Source organism: Panulirus ornatus, chromosome 33 (genome assembly GCF_036320965.1).
Source record: "Panulirus ornatus isolate Po-2019 chromosome 33, ASM3632096v1, whole genome shotgun sequence".
NCBI classification, from domain to species: domain Eukaryota; kingdom Metazoa; phylum Arthropoda; class Malacostraca; order Decapoda; family Palinuridae; genus Panulirus; species Panulirus ornatus.
In genome coordinates, this window is record NC_092256.1 from 24,946,373 (window position 1) to 24,971,565 (window position 25,193).

At 39.8% G+C, this 25,193-nt stretch overlaps 1 protein-coding gene across 2 annotated transcripts; it reads left to right on the forward strand.

Annotated features, from left to right (window-relative positions):
* The first annotated feature begins 702 nt into the window (after positions 1 to 702).
* ath (ATP-dependent RNA helicase DHX33) lies at positions 703 to 24,456 on the forward strand. Of its 2 annotated transcripts, none has more exons than XM_071682034.1 (5): positions 703 to 773; positions 11,703 to 13,316; positions 16,657 to 16,821; positions 17,690 to 17,826; positions 23,781 to 24,456. In XM_071682034.1, the coding sequence occupies exons 1-5, from the start codon at positions 747 to 749 to the stop codon at positions 24,031 to 24,033; spliced, it is 2,196 nt and encodes a 731-aa protein (XP_071538135.1). In that variant the 5' UTR covers positions 703 to 746; the 3' UTR covers positions 24,034 to 24,456. The 2 variants fall into 2 exon arrangements, with proteins under 2 accessions (XP_071538135.1, XP_071538136.1); XM_071682035.1 differs by having other exon boundaries at positions 715 to 888.
* Positions 24,457 to 25,193: the final 737 nt, after the last annotated feature.

Sequence of the window (25,193 nt, forward strand, 5' to 3'; positions counted from 1 at the left end):
ACGGGAGCAGTGGCCAAAATATCATTTGTAAAACGGGGAGGAGACAGCAACATCACGGTGGTGCAAAAAGTGCTTGGGAATATATGACTCCTAAACAATTAATAAGACGGAAGACTTTTGTTTCCATTCTGACCAACACGAATGTTAACGATGAATCACCCGAATTGTCTGAACAGTACTCCATTTTAAGGCGATGAGCGACAAAAGATCATTATTCGTTGCACAAAGTGAAGTCACAGATTTCATATCCGTTGCTATGTTGAAGTCTAGTCAATGTCACAGGAAAATAATGAAACTAATCAGCCATCTTCCAACATATTGGGGTTCCGTTAGAGGACCTTTCCTAAGTACATGTAACTACGGGTGATTAATGTATTTCTTTAGTCGGCAAAATATCACTTGAGCTTGAGCTTCTGACTAATCAGCAAAGTTATCACTACGAAATAATGTTTCAGAATTTTGTTCCAAATGTTGTACACATCAGTGGCTAGAGTTAACCTTATTTTGAGCAATTTTTTCACTTCAGTAAGATGAACATAAACTAGGACTGTCGCAGAGCCGAGGAGATGTATGCAATTGCTTTAACATTATATATGTAGATATTGTTAGAGACAATAAATGTATACAATTTATACTTTATTTCCTGAAGGAGAAAACTCGTCTGCATAATATATTCGCTGACAATATGGTGCGTCGTGCGGGTGTGCGCTACAACCCTAACTCCAAACATTGCCAGCCCTTGCCACATGTTGTTTGTCAACATCGCTGACAAAGTAAGAAATATGTTCAAGACTCGGTAACAGAAAACCTCCACGTAAAGTAGTGGAAGCTTTACTGACGCTGTTACTCGTTACCACGGAAGACTTACACACAGGATATAGTTAAAAGGTTTTTTTTATGTGATCTTGACTTGCTGTTTCTTTAATAGAGTCGGAGTGCTGTAGTTAATCGTCCTTGTTTCCTACAAGCTTACATGTATACTGAGTAGATCATATATATATATATATATATATATATATATATATATATATATATATATATATATATATATATATATATTTCATTTTTCATTCATTCATACTTTTCGCCATTTCCCGCGTTAGCAAGGTAGCGTTAAGAACAGAGGACTGGGCCTTTGAGGGAATATCTTCATCTGGCCCCCTTCTCTGTTCCTTCTTTTGGAAAATTGAAAAAAAAAAAACGAGAGGGGAGGATTTCCAGCCACCCGCTCCCTCCCCTTTTAATTGCCTTCTACGACACGCAGGGAGTACATGGGAAGTATTCTTTCTCCCCTTTCCCCAGGGATAATATCGAGGATGTAGGGCATGTGTACGTGTAGGAAGAGAGGAAAGTGATTGGTTCTCAGTGAATGTAGGTTTGCGGCAGGGGTGTGTGATGTTTCCATGGTTGTTTAATTTGTTTATGGATGGGGGTGTTTGGGAGGTGAATGCAAGAGTTTTGGAAAGAGGGGCAAGTATGCAGTCTGTTGGGGATGAGAGAGCTTGGGAAGTGAGTCAGTTGTTGTTCGCTGATAATACAGCGCTGGTGGCTGATTCATGTGAGAAACTGCAGAAGCTGGTGACTGAGTTTGGTAAAGTGTGTGAAAGAAGAAAGTTAAGAGTAAATGTGAATAAGAGCAAGGTTATTAGGTACAGTAGGGTTGAGGGTCAAGTCAATTGGGAGGTAAGTTTGAATGGAGAAAAACTGGAGGAAGTAAAGTGTTTTAGATATCTGTGAGTGGATTTGTCAGCGGATGGAACCATGGAAGCAGAAGTGAATCATAGGGTGGGGGAGGTGGCGAAAATCGGGAGCCTCGAGAATGTGTGGAAGTCGAGAACATTATCTCGGAAAGCAAAGAGGGGTACGTTTGAAGGAGTAGTGGTTCCAACAATGTTGTATTGTTGCGAGGCGTGGGCTATGGGTAGGGTAGTGCGCAGGAGGGTGGATGTGCTGGAAATGAGATGTTTGAGGACAATGTGTGGTGTGAGGTGGTTTGATCGAGTAAGTAATGTAAGTGTAAGAGAGATGTGTGGAAATAAGAAGAGCGTGGTTGAGAGAGTAGAAGAGGGTGTTTTGAAATGGTTTGGGCACATGGAAAGAATGAGTGAGGAAAGATTGACCAAGAGGATATATGTGTCGGAGGTGGAGGGAACGAGGAGAAGTGGGAGACCAAATTGGAGGTGGAAAGATGGAGTGAAAAAGATTTTGTGTGATCGGGGCCTGAACATGCAGGAGGGTGAAAGGAGGGCAAGGAATAGAGTGAATTGGATCGATGTGGTATGCCGGGGTTGACGTACTGTCAGTGGATTGAATCAGGGCATGTGAAGCGTCTGGGGTAAACCATGGAAAGCTGTGTAGGGATGTATATTTGCGTGTGTGGACGTATGTATATACATGGGTATGGGGGTGGGTTGGGCCATTTCTTTCGTCTGTTTCCTTCCGCTACCTCGCAAACGCGGGAGACAGCGACAAAGCAAAAAAAATATATTATATATATATATATATATATATATATATATATATATATATTATATATTTTTAAAGGAAGGGGGTTTTGGGAGGTGAATGCAAGAGTTTTGGAAAAGGGGAAGTAAAGCAGTCGGTGAGGACAATGTGTGGTGTGAGGTGGTTTTATCGAGTAAGTAATGTAAGTGTAAGAGAGATGTGTGGAAATAAAAAGAGCGTGGTTGAGAGAGTAGAAGAGGGTGTTTTGAAATGGTTTGGGCACATGAAAGAATGAGTGAGGAAAGATTGACCAAAAGGATATATGTGTCGGAGGTGGAGGGAACGAGGAGAAGTGGGAGACCAAAATTTGGGGGTGGAAAGATGGAGTGAAAAAGATTTTGTGTGATCGGGGCCTGACTATGCAGGAGGGTGAAAGGAGGGCAAGGAATAGAGTGAATTGGATCGATGTGGTATGCCGGGGTTGACGTACTGTCAGTGGATTGAATCAGGGCATGTGAAGCGTCTGGGGTAAACCTGGAAAGCTGTGTAGGGATGTATATTTGCGTGTGTGGACGTATTTTATATACATGGGTATGGGGGGTGGGTTGGGCCATTTTTTTCGTCTGTTTCCTTCCGCTACCTCGCAAACGCGGGAGGGCAGCGACAAAGCAAAAAAAAAAATTATATATTATATATATATTATATATATATATATATATATATATTATATATATATATAATATATTTTATATATGTATATATTTTCTTTCAAAAAATATTCGCCATTTCCTGCATTAGCGGATAGCGTTAAGAAAAGGCTGGGCCATTGGGGAATACCCTCACCTGGCCCCCTTCTCTGCTTTTTTGGGAAAATTAAAAAAAACAAGAGGGGGGATTTCCAGCCCCCCCGCCCCTCCCCTTTTTTTGCCTTTTACGACAGCAGGGGTACTGGGAGTATTCTTTCTCCCTTATCCCAGGTTTTTATATATATTTATTATATTATAAATTATATTTTATATAAAATTTTTTTTTTTGGGGTAGGGTGATAGAAGAAAGGGGAAAGAAAAAATTTCGTTTAATAGGGGTAAAACTGAAAGTTAAAGGAAGAGGATGGGTGATTATTGGTGCATTTGCCCCTTGGGAAGGGGAAGAAAGTAAGAGAGGAAGGTTTTTTGGGAAGGCTGAATGAGGATTTAGGGGTTTTTTGTTTGCAAAGCCGGGTTATGGATGGGTGTTTGAATGAAAGGTGGGTAATGTGGAGTTGAGGGAATAATTGGTATAAAAGGGGTTTGTTAAAGGTTGTAAATGGAAATGGTGAAGAGCTTGTAGATTTAGGGTGCGAAAAAGGAAGGTGTTTGGGAAAAAATTTTTTTTTAACCTGGTTTAAAAAGCGAGAATACATAATTACGTATTAGTGGGAGAGTTTCCCATGAGAGCTTTAAATTGGATTAGGGTGTTTTAAAAGGCCGGGAAAAGGAGGATTTTGGATGAAATTGGAGAGGTGAACTGGAGGGTGTCGGGATCATTTTTCTTGTGGAGGCTAAGGTGAAGATTTGAAAGGGTTTTCAGAAAAAAGCGGGGAAAGTTGGGGTAAAGGGGGTGGTGAGAGTAAGTGGGGTTGGGGAAGGAGATTTGGGAGGAAGTACCGGAAAGAGACTGAGTCCCAAAAAGGAAAAATTTGAGAAAATGGAAGAAAGGGGGAAAGGGGGGAGGAAGGGAGGTTTTTGGGAAAAACCCGGGATGGTTTTCCCCAAAAAGATTTTGGGGCCCTGAGAAGAGTGGGAGGTGGGTTGAGGGGGAAAGGGTTTAAGTGAGTTGGGGGGAAAGAAAAAGTAAAAATTATTAGTAAAAGGAAAGAGGAGGCTTTGGACAATTTTTTGCGGGGAAAAAATGAAATTGAGTGGGAGATGTAAAAAAGAAAGAGCAGGAGGTAAGAGAAAGGTGCAAGGGGTTTGAAAAAGAGGGCAAATGAAAATTTGGGGGGTGAGAGAGTATCTTTAAAATTTTTTAGGGAGAATAAAAAGTGTTCGGAAGGAGGTAAAAAAGGGAAAAGAAAGGGGACCCAAAGGGGAATTTCGTAAAGGGGCGAAAAGGGGGGTGATAAAAAGTAGGGGAGTGAAAGGAGAGGGAAAGGGTATTTTGAAGGTTTGTTGAAGTTTTGTGATGAGGGCGTTTTGGGGTTTTGGTGGAGGTGGTGTCCCAAATTTGGGCGGGTTGGGGAAAAATATTTGGTAAAAAAAAAAAGAGGTAAAAAAAAGCTTTGGGGAAAGATGAAAGCCGGCAAGGAGCAGGTTTGGTGGTTTTGCAGTGGAAATTAAAAAAAGGGGGTTATGTTTTATTAAAGGTTGGAAAGGTTTTTAATTATGAAAGATCATGGTGAGGTCCCCTGGGGTTTGGCGGAATGCTTTGCATAGTGCCTTGTAAAAAGGGAAAAGGGGAAAAGAGTGAGGGGGGCTCAAATTACGGGGTTTAAAAGTTTGTTGAGTTTTCCTGGTAAAAAATATGGGAGGGAATTGATTGAGAGGGTTAAAAGGATGTACAGACATCGATTGGGGGAAGAGCAGTGTGGTTTAAAAAAAAAGGGTAGAGGATGTGGGGATCAGGTTTTTTCTTTAAAGAATGTATGTAAAAAAATACTTAAAAAGAAAAAGGATTTGAAATTACCCCAAAAAAGGGGAATCGGGAAAAGGGTTATGATGAGTTGATAGGGGTGTTTCTGGGGAAGGTTTTAAAAGGAATTAGGGGTGTGGGGGGAAAGTTGTTAGAAAGTAAAAATTTTTTTAATGAGGATGAAAGGATGTGAAACGGTGGGAAGAGGGGAAATTTGTTGGTTCTCGGGAAAAAGTAGGTTTGCGGCAGGGTGTGTGATTTTCCCCATGGTTGTTTAATTTTTTTATGGAGGGGGGTTTTTGGGGGGGTAAAAGCAAGGTTTTTGGGAAAAGGGGGCTTTAGAAGTTTTTGGGGATGGAGAGCGGGGAAAGTGAGCCCGTTGTTGTTCGTGTGATACGGGGGTGGCTTTTAAATGGAGAAACTGCAGAAGTGGTGACGGTTTTGGTAAAGTGTGTAAAAGAAGAAAGTTAAGAGAAAATTGAAAAGAGCAATTAAAAAAAGGGACAGTAGGGTTTTTAGGGTCAAGTCAATTGGAGGTAAGTTTGAATGGAGAAAAAAAATGGAGGAAGTAAAGTGTTTTTTTGGGTATCTTGGGGGTGGTTGGCAGGGATGGAAAAGGAAGGGAAAAAAGTGGAAACCCTAGGGGGGGGAGGGGGCAAAAAACCCGGGAGCCTTTAAGAAGTGGGAAGCAAAAACCCTTTTCCGGAAAGCAAAAGGGGTTTTGTTTGAAGGAATAGTGGTTCCCAAAAATGTTTTATGGTTGGAGGGTTGGGAAAGGTTTGAGTTGTGCGCAAAGGGGGGTGGGGTGGCTGGGAAAAAGGAAAATGTTTTTTAGGAAAAGTGTGGTTGGGGGTGGTTTGATCGAGTAAGGGAAATTTAAAGGGAAGAGGGATGTGGGGAAATAAAAAGAGCAGGTTGAGGAGCGAAGAGGGTGTTTTGAAATGGTTTGGGCACATGGAAAGAATGAGTGAGGAAAGATTGACCAAGAGGATATATGTGTCGGAGGTGGAGGGAACGAGGAGAAGTGGGAGACCAAATTGGAGGTGGAAAGATGGAGTGAAAAAGATTTTGTGTGATCGGGGCCTGAACATGCAGGAGGGTGAAAGGAGGGCAAGGAATAGAGTGAATTGGATCGATGTGGTATGCCGGGGTTGACGTACTGTCAGTGGATTGAATCAGGGCATGTGAAGCGTCTGGGGTAAACCATGGAAAGCTGTGTAGGGATGTATATTTGCGTGTGTGGACGTATGTATATACATGGGTATGGGGGTGGGTTGGGCCATTTCTTTCGTCTGTTTCCTTCCGCTACCTCGCAAACGCGGGAGACAGCGACAAAGCAAAAAAAAAAATATATATATATATATATATATATATATATATATATATATATATATATATATATATATATATATGTATATATTCTTTCTTTCAAACTATTCGCCATTTCCTGCATTAGCGAGATAGCGTTAAGAACAGGACTGGGCCATTGAGGGAATACCCTCACCTGGCCCCCTTCTCTGTTCCTTCTTTTGGAAAATTAAAAAAAACAAGAGGGGAGGATTTCCAGCCCCCCCGCTCCCTCCCCTTTTAGTCGCCTTCTACGACACGCAGGGAATACGTGGGTAGTATTCTTTCTCCCTTATCCCCAGGTATATATATATATATATATATATATATATATATATATATATATATATATATTTTTTTTTTTTTTTTTTTTATACTTTGTCGCTGTCTCCCGCGTTTGCGAGGTAGCGCAAGGAAACAGACGAAAGAAATGGCCCAACCCCCCCCATACACATGTACATACACACGTCCACACACGCAAATATACATACCCACACAGCCCTCCACGGCCTACCCCGGACGCTCCACATGCCCTGATTCAATCCACTGACAGCACGTCAACCCCTGTATACCACATCGCTCCAATTCACTCTATTCCTTGCCCTCCTTTCACCCTCCTGCATGTTCAGGCCCCGATCACACAAAATCCTTTTCACTCCATCTTTCCACCTCCAATTTGGTCTCCCTCTTCTCCTCGTTCCCTTCACCTCCGACACATATATCCTCTTGGTCAATCTTTCCTCACTCATTCTCTCCATGTGCCCAAACCATTTCAAAACACCCTCTTCTGCTCTCTCAACCACGCTCTTTTTATTTCCACACATCTCTCTTACCCTTACGTTACTTACTCGATCAAACCACCTCACACCACACATTGTCCTCAAACATCTCATTTCCAGCACATCCATCCTCCTGCGCACAACTCTATCCATAGCCCACGCCTTGCAACCATACAACATTGTTGGAACTACTATTCCTTCAAACATACCCATTTTTGCTTTCCGGGATAATGTTCTCGACTTCCACACATTTTTCAAGGCTCCCAAAATTTTCGCCCCCTCCCCCACCCTATGATCCACTTCCGCTTCCATGGTTCCATCCGCTGACAGATCCACTCCCAGATATCTAAAACACTTCACTTCCTCCAGTTTTTCTCCATTCAAACTCACCTCCCAATTGACTTGACATATATATATATATATATATATATATATATATATATATGCCTGGGAGTATGTGATAGAATGTAAGAAAGTAAATTCTCGATTAATATGGGTAAAACTGAAAGTTGATGGAGAGAGATGGGTGATTATTGGTGCATATGCACCTGGGCATGAGAAGAAAGATCAAGAGAGGCAAGTGTTTTGGAAGCAGCTGAATGAGTGTGTTAGTGGTTTTGATGCACGAGACCGGGTTATAGTGATGGGTGATTTGAATGCAAAGGTGGGTAATGTGGTAGTTGAGGGAATAATTGGTATACATGGGGTGTTCAGTGTTGTAAATGGAAATGGTGAAGAGCTTGTAGATTTATGTGCTGAAAAAGGAATGGTGATTGGGAATACCTGGTTTAAAAAGCGAGATATACATAAGTATACGTATGTAAGTAGGAGAGATAGCCAGAGAGCGTTATTGGATTACGTGTTAATTGACAGGCACGTGAAAGAGAGACTTTTGGATGTTAATGTGCTGAGAGGTGCAACTGGAGGGATGTCTGATCATTATCTTGTGGAGGCTAAGGTGAAGATTTGTATGGGTTTTCAGAAAAGAAGAGTGAATGTTGGGGTGAAGAGGGTGGTGAGAGTAAGTGAGCTTGGGAAGGAGACTTGTGTGAGGAAGTACCAGGAGAGACTGAGTACAGAATGGAAAAAGGTGAGAACAATGGAAGTAATGGGAGTGGGGGAGGAATGGGATGTATTTAGGGAATCGGTGATGGATTGCGCAAAAGATGCTTGTGGCATGAGAAGAGTGGGAGGTGGGTTGATTGGAAAGGGTAGTGAGTGGTGGGATGAAGAAGTAAGATTATTAGTGAAAGAGAAGAGAGAGGCATTTGGACGATTTTTGCAGGGAAAAAATGCAATTGAGTGGGAGATGTATAAAAGAAAGAGACAGGAGGTCAAGAGAAAGGTGCAAGAGGTGAAAAAGAGGGCAAATGAGAATTGGGGTGAGAGAGTATCATTAAATTTTAGGGAGAATAAAAAGATGTTCTGGAAGGAGGTAAATAAAGTGCGTAAGACAAGGGAGCAAATGGGAACTTCAGTGAAGGGCGCAAATGGGGAGGTGATAACAAGTAGTGGTGATGTGAGAAGGAGATGGAGTGAGTATTTTGAAGGTTTGTTGAATGTGTTTGATGATAGAGTGGCAGATATAGGGTGTTTTGGTCGAGGTGGTGTGCAAAGTGAGAGGGTTAGGGAAAATGATTTGGTAAACAGAGAAGAGGTAGTAAAAGCTTTGCGGAAGATGAAAGCCGGCAAGGCAGCAGGTTTGGATGGTATTGCAGTGGAATTTATTAAAAAAAGGGGGTTACTGTATTATTGACTGGTTGGTAAGGTTATTTAATGTATGTATGACTCATGGTGAGGTGCCTGAGGATTGGCGGAATGCGTGCATAGTGCCATTGTACAAAGGCAAAGGGGATAAGAGTGAGTGCTCAAATTACAGAGGTATAAGTTTGTTGAGTATTCCTGGTAAATTATATGGGAGGGTATTGATTGAGAGGGTGAAGGCATGTACAGAGCATCAGATTGGGGAAGAGCAGTGTGGTTTCAGAAATGGTAGAGGATGTGTGGATCAGGTGTTTGCTTTGAAGAATGTATGTGAGGAATACTTATAAAAGCAAATGGATTTGTATGTAGCATTTATGGATCTGGAGAAGGCATATGATAGAGTTGATAGAGATGCTCTGTGGAAGGTATTAAGAATATATGGTGTGGGAGGAAAGTTGTTAGAAGCAGTGAAAAGTTTTTATCGAGGATGTAAGGCATGTGTACGTGTAGGAAGAGAGGAAAGTGATTGGTTCTCAGTGAATCTAGGTTTGCGGCAGGGGTGTGTGATGTCTCCATGGTTGATTAATTTGTTTATGGATGGGGCTGTTAGGGAGGTGAATGCAAGAGTTTTTGGAAAGAGGGGCAAGTATGAAGTCTGTTGTGGATGAGAGAGCTTGGGAAGTGAGTCAGTTGTTGTTCGCTGATGATACAGCGCTGGTGGCTGATTCATGTGAGAAACTGCAGAAGCTGGTGACTGAGTTTGGTAAAGTGTGTGAAAGAAGAAAGTTAAGAGTAAATGTGAATAAGAGCAAGGTTATTAGGTACAGTAGGGTTGAGGGTCAAGTCAATTGGTAGGTAAGTTTGAATGGAGAAAAACTGGAGGAAGTAAAGTGTTTTAGATATCTGGGAGTGGATCTGGCAGTGGATGGAACCATGGAAGCGGAAGTGAATCATAGGGTGGGGGAGGGGGCGAAAATCCTGGGAGCCTTGAAGAATGTGTGGAAGTCGAGAACATTATCTCGGAAAGCAAAAATGGGTATGTTTGAAGGAATAGTGGTTCCAACAATGTTGTATGATTGCGAGGCGTGGGCTATGGATAGAGTTGTGCGCAGGAGGGTGGATGTGCTGGAAATGAGATGTTTGAGGACAATGTGTGGTGTGAGGTGGTTTGATCGAGTAAGTAATGTAAGGGTAAGAGAGATGTGTGGAAATAAAAAGAGCGTGGTTGAGAGAGCAGAAGAGGGTGTTTTGAAATGGTTTGGGCACATGGAAAGAATGAGTGAGGAAAGATTGACCAAGAGGATATTTGTGTCGGAGGTGGAGGGAACGAGAAGAAGTGGGAGACCAAATTGGAGGTGGAAAGATGGAGTGAAAAAGATTTTGTGTGATCGGGGCCTGACTATGCAGGAGGGTGAAAGGCGGGCAAGGAGTAGAGTGAATTGGATCGATGTGGTATACCGGGGTTGATGTGCTGTCAATGGATTGAATCAGGGCATGTGAAGCGTCTGGGGTAAACCATGGAAAGTTGTGTGGGGCCTGTATGTGGAAAGGGAGCTGTGGTTTCGGGCATTATTGCATGACAGCCAGAGACTGAGTGTGAACGAATGGGGCCTTTGTTGTCTTTTCCTAGCGCTACCTCGCACACACAAGGGGGGAGGGGGATGGTATTCCATGTGTGGCGAGGTGGCGATGGGAATGAATAAAGGCAGTGTGAATTGTGTGCATGGGTATATATGTACGTGTCTGTGTGTGTATATATATGTGTACATTGAGATGTATAGGTATGTATATTTGCATGGGTGTACGTGTATGTATATACATTGTGTATGGGGGTGGGTTGGGCCATTTCTTTCTTCTGTTTCCTTGCGCTACCTCATAAATGCGGGAGACAGCGACAAAGCAAAATAATAATAATAATAATAATAATAATAAGATGTATCTGAAGGCAGTTGTATTATCCCAATAAGTTTGTGAACAAAGCTTACTGGAAAGCTAGGAAGGCATTTTAAGCTTCTTGTAACAAAGATGTGACAAATAAGGATAAATCTAAAAGTTTAGTGTTGCCCTATGCTCCCAACTTAGCTAATTTACAACATGTTCTAAAAAACGGTTCTTTCCATAATATGTATTTATAACCCTCACTACTAATGCCCTAGCAACAATTCTACATTTTGACAATAGCCAGCAATTACCACAGGGTTTGCATTTTTGTTCACATGCCAGAAAGTTAAATCAAAAGGCATGCTTAGTTGATATGTAGAGATGGTTTATGTCTTAAGCAGTGATAGTTAGCACTAGAAAAAATCCCAGTGTCAGTTAACCATAGCATGTGTGGGGAAGATACGACTTTGGTTGTGCAACTGCATGCCCAATGTGCAAAAGAGTTCATCTACTCATAAAAGAATGGTAGCTCAGTGTCAAAACAAAAGTTAGAGGGTCATCAGAGATTCCAGCCCTTTATACTGAATTTTAGCCTCTGTAAGTGAATTACAGCAACATTATTCCAGCAAATGGAGAATAAAGATATGTAGGAATCTCAGTGATTGACAAATTTTGTACTGTTGGACAAGTAAGAAAAAACACAAAGTGGTTTATGACTTTATTTTTTTATTTTATTTTTCTAAACAAAAGAAACTGGATTAGGATAGGTTAGGTTTGGTTCTTGATATTTTGCAACTTAAACTTGCCAGTCTTATTAAACCTAACCTAACCTGACCTAGTCTAATTAGCTTATATTGATTTTGGATGTATAATATGATTATATGAAATCTGTCATTCATTAACAAGCCTCTGAAGCAATATGTCTCTTTTTTTCAGAAAATGGCAGGTTTTCAAGAGCCACCAGCTAAAAAACCAAGAAGTGAAGCAAATGCAGGAATGAATTCTAAGTCAGCCTATCTGTCAGTGCAACAAAGTCCAGCTAGAACTGTTAATGGCCATTTTAATTACCAGAAACATTTTAGTGGTAATGTGTATTCTTCCCAAGGCACCACAACCCCTACTGCAAGAGCTTATGCTAGTGGAGCTGTCCGAAGTATTAGAAATACAGATCACCTGAAAAGCCTCTTGAAACAAAGACATGCTCTTCCAGTTTTTCCAGCTCGGGCAAAGTTGCTGGAAGAGCTCAAAAGAAATGATGTTGTGATTATTATTGGTGAAACAGGGAGTGGAAAGACAACACAGATTCCACAATTTCTGTACGAGGAAAGGTGGGATCGTAAGGGGTCCATCTGTATCACTCAACCTCGGAGAGTGGCAGCTATTACTGTAGCTAAGAGAGTAGCTGAGGAGATGGACACTAGCTTAGGTGAATTAGTGGGATATGCAGTACGTTTTGAGGAATGTGAGTCACAGAGCACAAAACTTAAGTATGTGACTGATGGTATGTTAGTTAGGGAGGTTATTTCTGATCCTTTACTTACCAAATATAGTTGGGTTATTTTGGATGAGGCCCATGAACGGACCATCAATACCGATGTTTTGTTTGGAATTGTGAAAGGTGCTCAGAAGAGTAGAAAGACAAATGGAAAAGATCCTCTCAAAGTGATCATTATGTCAGCCACAATGGATGTTGACCATTTTAGTAAATATTTCAACAAGTGCCCTGTATTATATATAGAAGGACGACAGCATCCAATTGAGATGTTCTATGCCAGAGAAAAGCAAGATGATTATGTCCTAGCTGCCATGAGTACTGTATTTCAGATACATAAAGAAGCACCTCCACAGCATGATATATTAGTATTTTTGACTGGTCAAGAGGAAATTGAGTCAGTGACACACAGCATTCGTCAGATTGCAAAGGACAGTAGCCTAGCAGAGTTTCCAAAGCTAAGAACTTATCCTCTTTATGCAGCCTTACCATCACATCAGCAATTGGATGTATTTAGACAAACAGCCCCCGGGGAAAGAAAAGTCATTGTCAGTACAAATATTGCAGAAACATCCATTACAATCCCTGGAATCAGGTATGTGATTGACTCAGGACGGGCAAAAGTTCGCACTTACCATCCAGGAAGTGGTTTTGATGTGCTGAGAGTGAAAAAAATTTCTCAGGCTCAGGCTTGGCAAAGGGCAGGTCGTGCTGGACGAGAAGCAGCAGGTTGTTGTTACAGAGCTTATACATTAGATGAGTTCAATGCTATGGCTGTTAATCCAATCCCAGAAATTTTGCGTTCAAACTTGGCAAGTGTTATCTTACAGCTTTTGGCTATTGGAATAAAAAACATACTAACTTTTGATTTTATTGATAAACCAAGTCTAGATGGTGTTAAGCAAGCAGTTGAGCAACTCACATTATTAGGTGCTGTAACTGTAAGATCTGAGGCACTTGAACTCACAGAAGCTGGAAAAAAAATGGCACAGTTCCCTCTTGATCCTCGTTATGCAAAAGTCATCCTTGATGGGCCAGAATATGGCTGTACTGATGAGGTTAGTATCTTTATTTTTCATGCCATATTCATAGATTATAATTTTTATGGATGTTGTTTATGAATAAGTATTTAAGGTGATATATCCCTGGGGATAGGGGATGAAGAATACTTCCCACGTATTCCCTGCGTGTCGTAGAAGGCGACTAAAAGGGGAGGGAGCGGGAGGCTGGAAATCCTCCCCTCTTTTTTTTTTTTTTTTTTTTTTTTTTTTTTTTTTTAATTTTCCAAAAGAAGGAACAGAGGGGGGCCAGGTGAGGATATTCCACAAAGGCCCAGTCCTCTGTTCTTAACGCTACCTCGCTAATGCGGAAAATGGCGGATAGTTTAAAAGAAAAGAAAGAAGATATCATCTTTCAACTTAGAATTCCTGAAATGACTTCTTTTGATAAAATGTTATTGTTTTGTCTTGCATTGGTAAGTGTTATCAACATTACTTAAGAATCTGTAATGTAATACAGATGGTGGAGGGATTGAAGCCCTCACATACTCCATTCTCAATGATTTAGAGCAAATCATCTTCCACCCTATCCATATTCCTGATTGCAGTGGCCACTCTCTTAATATTCTGGACTCTTTTTTCACCTTTAGTCCATCCCAATGTAAATACACAATCTTGCCCCCAATTGTTTCATCTGATCACACTCTCCTTAATGTACCTACTCTAACAGTACCTGCCCCTCTAGCAGCCCTTTCTAAGTGTAAATACTGGCATCTCAGCAAAGCTGACTGGAATAACTTATATTGCTTCTTTTCTGACTTTCCTTTGGTGAATTATTGTCTCATGTGGTGATTCTTCTGTCTCAGCCAAACACACAGCAGATGTTATTATTGTAGGAATACAAGCATTTAGCCTCTCTTCCTCCAAGTCGACCTTTTCATCCAATCCAAGGTTCAACTGTTCGTGTTCTGAGACCATTCAAGCAAGGGATCAAGCATATCAGGCTTGGAAAAACTCTCCTTCTTCTGGCTCCCATTTAGCTTTTATCACTGCCCATAATTGCTGCAAGCTTTTTATCTGAGGCAAAGTGTTCCTTTATTCAAAGGAAGTGCAATAACCTCTCCTTTTCAACCACTAGCTAGACCACAAGGTACTTGGCAAGCTGCTGCATCACATGATTATTGTGTGGTCATCAGCAACTCAAGGGTGGGCCATTTTGTTACCTGCTTCTTTCTCTACACATCAAAGTTTTGGAACTCTCTACTTTCTCATGTCCTTCCCAATAACTATGGCATTGCACATTTCAGAAAACAAGTTTTTCACTTCCTCAGAAATTCATAAATACTTTCCCTTGTCTTTTTTTTTTTTTTTCATGATTCTCTCTTTATTTCAATTAAGGCCTATCCTTGATGTGGACTTTTGTCTGTGATTGGAACCATAAAAAAAATAAGTAAAGATTGTGAAAATAATGTCATTAGTTGAGTGGGAATATGTAGATAAAAAAACACTCTTGCTCTCACCTTTCATGTAGTTTTTTTGAGCCAACTCCAGCATGTTATTCCTTATGCAGGAAAAATTCTTTGTAACATAGATTTGGTGGACTAGCTCATTCTGTTTATCCTCTCACTGGTATCAAGTATCATTTTAATGGTAGAGGAAGGTGATCCATGTGACTGACCCACATGTGCCTGATAATTGCCTAACTATTATGTATACTGTATTTATTAAAGGAATGTTTTTCATGTCTGTTCAACAAAATTCTCTTAAAGAAGCATCCATTAAAGTAGGCCTCCCTGAAGTTGTCAATGGAGTGACTTTCCATCCTGTTCTGTTAATAAAAGTGTTCTTCTGGGTTCTGTCCTATCATCAACTCTTTCTTCTTTCTGTAAATGATTTTCTTCTATTTCTAACCCCATTCATTTTATGCTGATGATTCCACTTTGCATACTTCAAGTCACTTTCCCTCCCTTTTCTCAGACGCTAAATATATATTCTTTCTTATTTCTGACCTGTGCAGCATCTCAGAATGTGGATGCAGTAATCTACTGAAATTTAAGTGCTAAAATGCAAGTTCTTCCCATATTTCCATGAACAAGTTATTGATTTCCCTTTGCTCAGTTTCAAAATACCATAGATTAAACCTGTAATAATACAAACATATTGGGCATAACCATATCCTCCATTATATTTTGGAAACCCCACATAAACTAACATCACAAAATCTGCTTTCCAAAAGCTTGGGGTGTTATATAGCTGCCCAGATGATTTTTCTTATGAACAGCTATTTCTTATATAAAGGGGTTTTAGATGCCCTACTATAGAGTACAGTTTTTCCTTCACCTTTTTATCAACCAAAATGGAATCAAAAGCCTTCCTTCTCATTAATTCTCTTGGCATCACCTATCTTCAACCAGCCCTTTCTGTATGCCATAATTTTGCTTCTCTCTCTTTTCTACATGCATTATTTTGTCCATTCTTCTCATGAGATGTTTACATGTCCCCTCCTCAATGCTTAGACAGGAGGTACACAGCTTGCTGCTGCTTCCCACAGTTTCTTTGTGGAGACCAGCATCTCAGAAAATGATTGTGATACCCCCTTTGTCTCTCAAACAGCAAGGCTCTGGAATTGTCTTCCATCTTTTGTCTTTTCTTTTGTGTATAACCTTTCTACCTTTAAGAGTAAGGTCTGTAAACACATGCAGTCCTGATTAATTTTACTCTTTTCCTCTAACTTTATTTCTTTCACCAGAAATGGCCTATGATTGGGTCATGTTTTGTCTGTACCATGTCAATCACTATAAGAAAAAATTGAAATTAATAAACTTATAATAATCGTGAATACCGAACTCCTCAGCTTGTGAATTTAGATTATTCAAAGTGATCCTCACACAAACAAGCATTCTTATAGAAAACTATATTTGGATCAAGATCATCCCTTCTGATAGTGATAATCTATCTTTTACATCCACAAAACAGTAGATTGAGCTCTAAATAATCAATAAATAGTGGAAATGTATATAGAATGGACAAGATAATGATATTTCAGCATGAATCTGGTCAGTAGGTGGAAAGCCCTCAACTGGTTTCCTCTTGTTTTGATCTAATTTACATTTGTAGCCAAAATAGGCAAGCAATGATAGAAATTAAACTTGTTTATCTTCTTCCTTGATTGGAAAGGAAAAGATACCTCAAGATTATATTCATTTGATACTGTGCAATTTATTGCAGCGCAGTTATGCTTGAATTCTGGCTTTTTGGTAGCCACAATGTACGTACACTATTACCACCTCTATCACTATGTGCAGCTCTGTTCAGTCTTATTACTGGTAAATAGGTGGAAAACTGGCTCAGCATCATTTATGTTTTTTCTTTATATTAGTAAGTTTTCCTTCTTTTCTAGGTCCTGACGATAGTAGCTGTCCTATCAAGTGAGTCTATATACGTAAACCCTAGTGGAAAGAAGGATGCTGCTGCAAATGTCAGACGCAAATTCACGTCTGTAGAAGGTGATCATATCACCATTCTCAAGATTTTCCGGGCTTTTAAAAGTGCAAAAGAAAAGAAGGTAAAGAGAGAATATATATCCATCTTTTTTTAAGTACTACTGTGTTCTAAAAGAAAACAAGAGAATGAAAGAATATTTGGTGATGATACATGTTATATTTCATATATTGGTAACTAATAAAACCAAACACTATCAGACATACATATACTTGTATGTCTTTGTTACATAGATTCTATGTGACTTATTTGAATGTATTTATTTACATTGTTTACTGTTTACATCTCTCACTACAGAATTATTGTATTTTCTTGCAAGAATATTTAAGTCTTCTGAACTAGACTGAGGTGAGGATTTAACAAATGGGAACATCAGTAAGGGAAGTAAATGTGGAAGTGGTAATAGGCAGAGAAAAGGTAAAGAGATGGAATGAGTATTTTGAATACTTATTGAATATGTTTGATGATAGGGTGGCAGGTGGGGGATGTTTTGAGCATGGAGGTATGCCAAGTGAGAGAGTCATGGCATATGGTTTGATAAAAAGAGAAGAGTTGGTGAAGGCTTTGCATTAGATGGATTGTGAGAAAATATCTGGAGAGGATGGGATAGATAATTTCTTAAGAGGGTGACTTTGTTATTTATTGCTCATTTAGGATTTTCATCATTTATGGTTCATGGTGAGGGGCCTGAGGTTTGGCAGAATCCCTGTGTAGTGCCATTGTTTCAAATTACAGAGGGATGGCATCTATAAAGGTTCTGATTAGGGAGAAGCAGTGTGACTTCAAGAGTAGGCTCTGGGAGCACTGATGAATGTGTGGAAAGACATCATCTGGGAATGACCTCTGTATAATGTATACAAGTAAGTAATTTTTCATTTACATAACTGGAAATAACATTTAATCATACTGATGATAATGTGACTGCTCTCCAGATGTGGTGCCATGAAAACTTCCTTAACCACCGTAACTTGATGTATGCTGCTGAGGTGCGGAAGCAGTTAGCTCAAGTATGCCAAAGATGTGATATATCATCTATCTCCTGCCAACAGAATTTGGATTCTGTGCGAAGGTACATCACCCTGTGTCTTCATTTCTGAGATTTTAGCTTTAAGGTTCACATAAATGTTTTTGCAAACCTCAGCAAAGCTAGTTTGGCATTTTATTTCATAATGAATGTGAAGGCAAGATGTTTAGTTGCTTTCAACCTTGATATGACAACAACTAGTCCTAGATATAAAGCACACCATACTGAGTAGCACCTTACCTTTGCCTTTCTTTCTTTCTTTCAAACTATTCGCCATTTCCCGCATTAGCGAGGTAGTGTTAAGAACAGAGGACTGGGCCTTTGAGGGAATACCCTCACCTGGCCCAATTCTCTGTTCCTTCTTTTGGAAAATTAAAAAAAAAAACGAGAGGGGAGGATTTCCAGCCCCCGCTCCCTCCCCTTTTAGTCGCCTTCTACGACATGCAGGGAACACGTGGGAAGCATTCTTTCTCCCCTATCCCCATTACCTTTGCCTAGCTTTGGAAAAAACTCCATCTTCTCAAGCATGGAAGTCAAAGAGTTACTTATAACCTAAAGTGTCACTTATTAATTTATCATGCTGAGCCATATGATCAAAATATTGTAGAATTTTGATAAGTTAAATCAGTGATACTGAATATTCAAGTTTAGTATTCATGTAATGTATTCAGTTTAGTGACCTTTCACTTTTCTTTTTTTTTATATTCACTCTTATGTTAAATATAGTAGTTTCTTCCGAACACTTTTGATGTTTCTTTCCCTCATTTCTTAAGTATCAGAGACCTAATTACAGCAGATCACTTGCTCATCAATTTCACATATAGCCGGTCTGTCACACTAGCTTAGCAGGTAAGCCAGAAGATGATCAAGAGGGGCTTAGGCTGTTGGTGATAGGAGAGCGTGTGGAAAGAGAGGTCACTGTCCATGAGTACAAAGATGAGTATGTTTGATGGTACAGTAATTCTGATGGTGCTGTGCATATGTGAGGAATGGGTCCAAAATGTAAAAGTACAAAAGAGGGTGGATGTTGAGGAAAATATTTGGTGTGAGAAGGGTTGATCAAGTAAGAAAGGACTTGGGAAGAGAAAGTAAGAATAGTATGTTTAAGAGAGCTGCAGAGAGTGTGTTGAAATTATTTCAAAATATGGAGAGGGTAAATAAAGAGATTGACTTTATTCTTATGTTGAAGGCTCCAGTCTTGGACAGAAGTCCACATCATGGGCAGGCCTTAATTGAAATACAGAAAGAATTCTCAAGTGGAAGAAGGAAATACAAGTGAAAGTACTGACTTATGAAATGGAAGGAGAGACAAGGGAAAGTATTGATGAATCTTGGAGGAAGTGAAAACCTGTCTTTTGAAATGTGCCAGATCATAGTTATTGGGAAAGACATGGGAAGGTAAAGACTTCCAAAGTTTCAGTGTGTAGGGAAAGCAGCAGGTATCAAAACGGCTCACCTTTTAGTTGCTGATGGCCACACAAAAATCATGTGACACAACAGCTTGCTGAGTATTGCATGGTCTAGCTGGTTATGTGGGCACACAAGCAACCAGCTCTTGGGAGCGAAAACCAAAGTGATACCCATAGAAGAGGGAAAGTGAACCAACATTGCGACATAGGGCAAAGGGGCCAAGTTTGGAAGTTAGCTTAGGACAGTTTCTAAATTGGACTGCAGAGCTAGAACCACCCCAAATGTGACAGAAGTACTCCTTACAAGGATGAATTAATCCATTCTTTAAACAGAGCATCTGATCAGGAAAGAAGTTTCAGTATCTAAACAGGACATCCAGTTTCTTAGAAGCAGACTTAGTTATTCCTATAATGTGGGTCTCCAAGAAAGAGTGGATGTTACAGTAATACCAAGTATGTTCATTGAGTCAAGAGATGGAATTATAGAATCATCAAATGGGAAATGAGAGTTGCGAGGAGTTTTCAATTGAAAGATGGGCAGAAATTGGGTCTTGGAGGCATTAAACTAAACAAGATTTTGTGTACCCCACTGAGATATCCGGTCCAAGTCTGAGGTTATTGAGGAAGCTGTGTCTAGGTGAGATGCAGATCAAGTGAGAGAAGAGGGAGTGTAATTGAATAATGTGGATGAATGCAGTGTTGAGTTGTTAGTGTATGAGTGCATTGTATTATTTGTGGAGGAGAGAAAATTGTTGAAGAAAGGGGAAAAAGTATAGGGGACAGGACGGAACCTTGAGGGACACCGCTGTTGATGGAGAAAAGGGGGTTGACTGATCCATCAGCAACCAGTGGTGGATTGGCTGGAGAGGAAGCTAGATCTGGGGTAGCAAAGTGAGGAAGGGAGGCCAAAAGAAGGGAGCTGAGAGATGAGACCCCAGTGCCACACTCAGTCAAAAATCTTAGATATATCAAGGGCAACTACAAATGACTCCTCAAAATCTTTCAGGGATGATGCCCAGGCATTAGTAAGATAGGAAAGAATATCACCACTGGACCTCGCCTTATGGAAGCCATACTGGTAATGAGAGAGTAGACTGTGATTTTTGAGGTGTTTAAGAAATGGGAGTTGTGGAGGGATTCAAAGACTTTGGAAATGGTAAATGTCACAGCAATAGGATGATAGTTAGAGGGGTCAGAACGGTCATCCTTCTGAGGGAGAGGATTTATCATTGCATGCTTCCAAGAAGGGGAAGTTTTGGTTTTAAAAAGAAATTGAACAGATGAGCAAGCATTGGTGCAAGTTCAGAGGCATACTCTTTCAGTACAAGGGGATGGATGCCATCAGGACCATAAACCTTGCTTGTGTCCAGAGAGAGAAGTGCTTTTCGGGCAGTCCATAAAAGAGATAACAGGAAGGGGCATAGGATTAGTAAGAGGAACATCAGGTGGTGAAGGAATGTTTCAGTCATCCAAGGTGGAGTTAGAGAAGAAACAGGAAGCAAAGAGAGTTTCTTTGTGTAAGGGAAAGACAACTGTATTACTGTTAGAACAGAAAAGTAAAGAAAGTTAGGGTGACAGAATTGTCAGAGATGCCCTTTGCTGAAGACCAGAAGGACCTATCATTGGATTACAAGAAGAGGTTATTGCACTTCCTTTGTATGGAAAAGAATGCTTTGCCTCATGGAATGTGCTTGCAGTGATAAATGCTATGGGAACCAGAGAAAGATTTTTTTCAAGCTTGATATTCCTGATCCCTTGCCTGAATGGCTCAGAACAGGAATGGTTGAACCATGGATTAGATGAAGAGGTTGTATTGGAGGAAGAGGGAATAATTGCTCCCATTCTTACAAGGTGGATGAGTGGAATAAACTGAAAGAGGCTGTCATAAATTCATACAGTATACAAAGGAATAGTGGTTCCAACAATGTTATATGGTTGCAAGGCATGGGCTATAAATAGGGTTGTGTGGAGGAGGGTGGATGTGTTGGAAATGAAATGTTTGAGGACAATATGTGGTGTGAGGTGATTTGATCGAGTAAGTAATGAAAGGATTAGAGAGATGAGTGGTAATAAAAAGAGTGTGGTTGAGAGAGCAGAAGAGGGTGTGTTGAAATTGTTTGGTCACATGGAGAGAATGATTGAGGAAAGATTGACAAAGAGGATATATGTGTCAAAGGTAGAGGGAACGAGGAGAAGTGGGAGACCAAATTGGAGGTGGAAGGATGGAGTGAAAAAGATTTTAAGTGATCATACAGGAGGGTGAAAGGCATGCAAGGAATAGAGTGAATTGGAACGATGTGGTATACCATGGTAGATGTGTTGTCAATGGATTGAACCAGGACATGTGAAGCATATGGGGTGAACCATGGAAAGTTTTGTGGGGCCTGGATGTGGAAAGGGAGCTGTGGTTTCGGTGCATTACACATGACAGCTAGAGACTGAGTTTGAACAAACGTAGCCTTTTTTTGTCTTTTCCTAGTGCTACCGTGCACCCGCGCGGGAGGGGTGGGCGCTATTTCATGTGTGGCAGGGTGGCGACAGGAATGGATGAAGGCAGCAAATATGAATATGTTTATGTGTATATATGTATATGTATGTATACATTGAAATGTATAGGTATGTATATGTGTGTGTGGGGGGTCTATGTATATACATGTGTATGTGGGTGGGTCTGGGCCATTCTTTCGTCTGTTTCCTTGCACTACCTCACTAATGCGGGAGACAGCGATTAAGTATGATAAGAAAAAAACTTACAAGAATAACTTCTGTTGTGCTTTTGGTGGATACAGAAGCATCACTACATAAGAGACAATAATGTACACAGGGAAAGTCAGAAAAGAAGTTACATAAGTTATTCTAGTCAGCTTTATTGAGGTGCTACTATTTATGCTTAGAAGGGGCTGCAAGAAATTGAATAAAAAATGTAGAGCATTTCTTTCATAGTATAAGAGAGTTGGATGAGTGGAATAAACTGAAAGAGGCTGTCATAGATGCATACAGTATAGAGGTTTAAAAGGATGTTTTGAAAGTAAAGAATATTCAAGATGTGACTCCCTATGAGTGTAAAACTTCCTGCCAAATAAGCAGTTACAAACAACTGAAGATATGATTATCATCATATTTTACCTTATATAATACATCTTTTCTCATTATAATCAGTGCAAATCTTTGATGATTTTTTCATAACAGCAAAAGTATAAAAGTTTGTAAATTATCAGCTGTACTAATCTGACACAGTCAGGTGGGCACTGGCAACAATGCCTCCACTTATGCAAGAAACACCTCCTGTCTCATGGTCAACTGTCATTGCTGGAAGAGTCACTAAAGCCATCCTCCACATGATTCATCAAGTACTTCAGGATCATCTATTGCCTGATTCTCTAAATATAGCGAAAAGCTGTTCATTTGCCGAGAAAACTCACGAGTGTGCATGTCATTGGCATAGCTGGATGATGACTGACTGTCACAAGAAATTATCATGCACTGGGACCACATCAACCACCCAAGCTTACCAGATGAGTTTGAAAAGGAGGCACAAAAGTCAGTGTAGATTTACATCTAGAGAAGTTGCTAATCTTATATGTAAATATCCATTTAGGGGATTTAAGGGTTTACATAATGAGGAAGCTTGGGGTTAAGCCTATAAGATGGTTACTTTATTAGATTAAAATGTTTATAAATGAAAGATCAGGATATTTTAACTTTAATCCAACATAACAAATATTTTCAAACTTATCCACAAATTCAGTGCTGGCAATGCATACAGCACAAAGAAACATGGCTAAAAATGTTGATTAATGAATAAACAAACATTGGTGGATTTCTTGTGTTACATGTTGCTAACCCCTGTGACTCAGGCAGTTTAGGAATGATAGTGTACAATATTTTTCATTTCTCATAGATCCTTCACTTTTTTCTGTGTCTTTAGAAAGAATTGGTCACATTACACTGTTGGGACTACTTGTATGTTTGGTGTAATTGAAAATTTTGCAGAAATTTATGTAATTCTGCTGTTATGATTATCAATTAATCATATTGATTACTAGAAAAGATTTATTATATAAGACAAAACAGTAATAAATCAGTAATCAACAAATTGATGTAAGACAAACAATAAAGCAACTCATTTGACTCAGGCCTTATAACCACACTTTATAGTGCACTGTGATGAAAAATATACAAAACATCTACATGTTATCAGAGTGAAAGTAGGGTATGAAATATACTTTTGAAATTATTTTTTTATTATTTGAATATATTTTAAACTTTATGGTTACTTTGTAAACAAATAGGAAAGCTATATTTTGAGGGTTCGAAAAGGAAACCTAAGTTATGAATTAAGGGGTTAATGGTACAATAAGTCAGCTGGATATTTAAACAGAAGAAAGGCAAGAATCCATTGATGTTGGCTACTGCTTGCTTAAAGTATATCTGTTGATGTTAGCCATCATTTAAGGGTTAAGGGCCTGATGCTGTGCAATAGTTTAGTACATTACTAAGAAATGGATATGATTCCTTCTGTTGGATGTCGTATCATTGATGTTACCATCATCAGTTACTGGTTGTTACTAAAATTCCCTATACTTCCAGGTGCCTGGTAGCTGGTCTGTTCACTAATGTTGCAGAATTGCAATTAGATGGTAAATACTTAACACTGAACTCAAAACAAGAGGCTGTTCTTCATCCAAGTTCTGTGTTGTTTGGTGGAAAGCCTGCTTATATCCTTTATACAGAACTTGTTCATACAGGTAAAACATACATGCACATCAATTCTGTGGTTGATCCCCAGTGGTTGTATGAAACTGCACCAGAGTACTTCAGGAAGAATCATATTAAGAACTAAGATGTGCTTAAGGAATTTTAGAAATTAAGGTATGTGAGTGACCTGGGTGACACAGAAGTGCCAGATGATAAATTGTCATGTAATGCTCAGAAACTGGGATTGGATTGTAAAATCCATGTGCTCAGAATGTTAAACCTTCTCTGGGAAATGTGAGTAAATTAGATATTTTTGGTATTCTTCATGATTCTAAAAGGAATGAAGATGTTAAGGAAAATATATTTTTGTACCTGTTCTATATTTAGATTACACCCATCCCCCACAAAATGACAGCTCATGTACAGTCAACAAAAAAAGTATAAGTACCCCAAGATTCAGTGGAATCCAAAACAAGTAATGTTACTTCAGTTGTACTCCAGTTGTTTCAGTATGGTTGGTACTTACAATCTTTTGTTGTAATTTTGATACATTATAGAATCCCTTCTTCATTGTGTATTCTTTGACTTAAATCTTTGAAATACCATGAATACTTGTATATAGCTCGATCTCATGCAAATCAACTCCCCTACATTTGGCTGAAAAATTCTGATTTTTTTCAATTTTTTTTTTTCCGCTGTCTCCCGCATTTGTGAGGTAGTGCAAGGAAACAGATGAAAGAAATGGCCCAACCCACCCCCATACACATGTATATACATATGTCCACACACGCAAATATACATACCTACACAGCTTTCCATGGTTTACCCCAGACGCTTCACATGCCCTGATTCAATCCGCTGACAGTACGTCAACCCCAGTATACCACATCGATCCAATTCACTCTATTCCTTGCCCTCCTTTCACCCTCCTGCATGCTCAGGCCCCGATCACACAAAATCTTTTTCACTCCATCTTTCCACCTCCAATTTGGTCTCCCACTTCTCCTCATTCCCTCCACCTCCGACACATATATCCTCTTGGTTAATCTTTCCTCACTCATTCTCTCCATGTGCCCAAACCATTTCAAAACACCCTCTTCTGCTCTCTCAACCACGCTCTTTTTATTTCCACACATCTCTCTTACCCTTACGTTACTTACTCGATCAAACCACCTCACACCACACATTGTCCTCAAACATCTCATTTCCAGCACATCCATCCTCCTGCGCACAACTCTATCCATAGCCCACGCCTCGCAACCATACAGCATTGTTGGAACCACTATTCCTTCAAACATACCCATT

Coding starts and splice junctions, on each gene's coding strand:
- ath (XM_071682034.1), top strand. CDS start 747: ATGTTGTTTGTCAACATCGCTGACAAA. Junction 16,822..17,689: donor AAAGTGCAAAAGAAAAGAAG/GTAAAGAGAGAA, acceptor ACTGCTCTCCAG/ATGTGGTGCCATGAAAACTT. Junction 17,827..23,780: donor AATTTGGATTCTGTGCGAAG/GTACATCACCCT, acceptor CTATACTTCCAG/GTGCCTGGTAGCTGGTCTGT.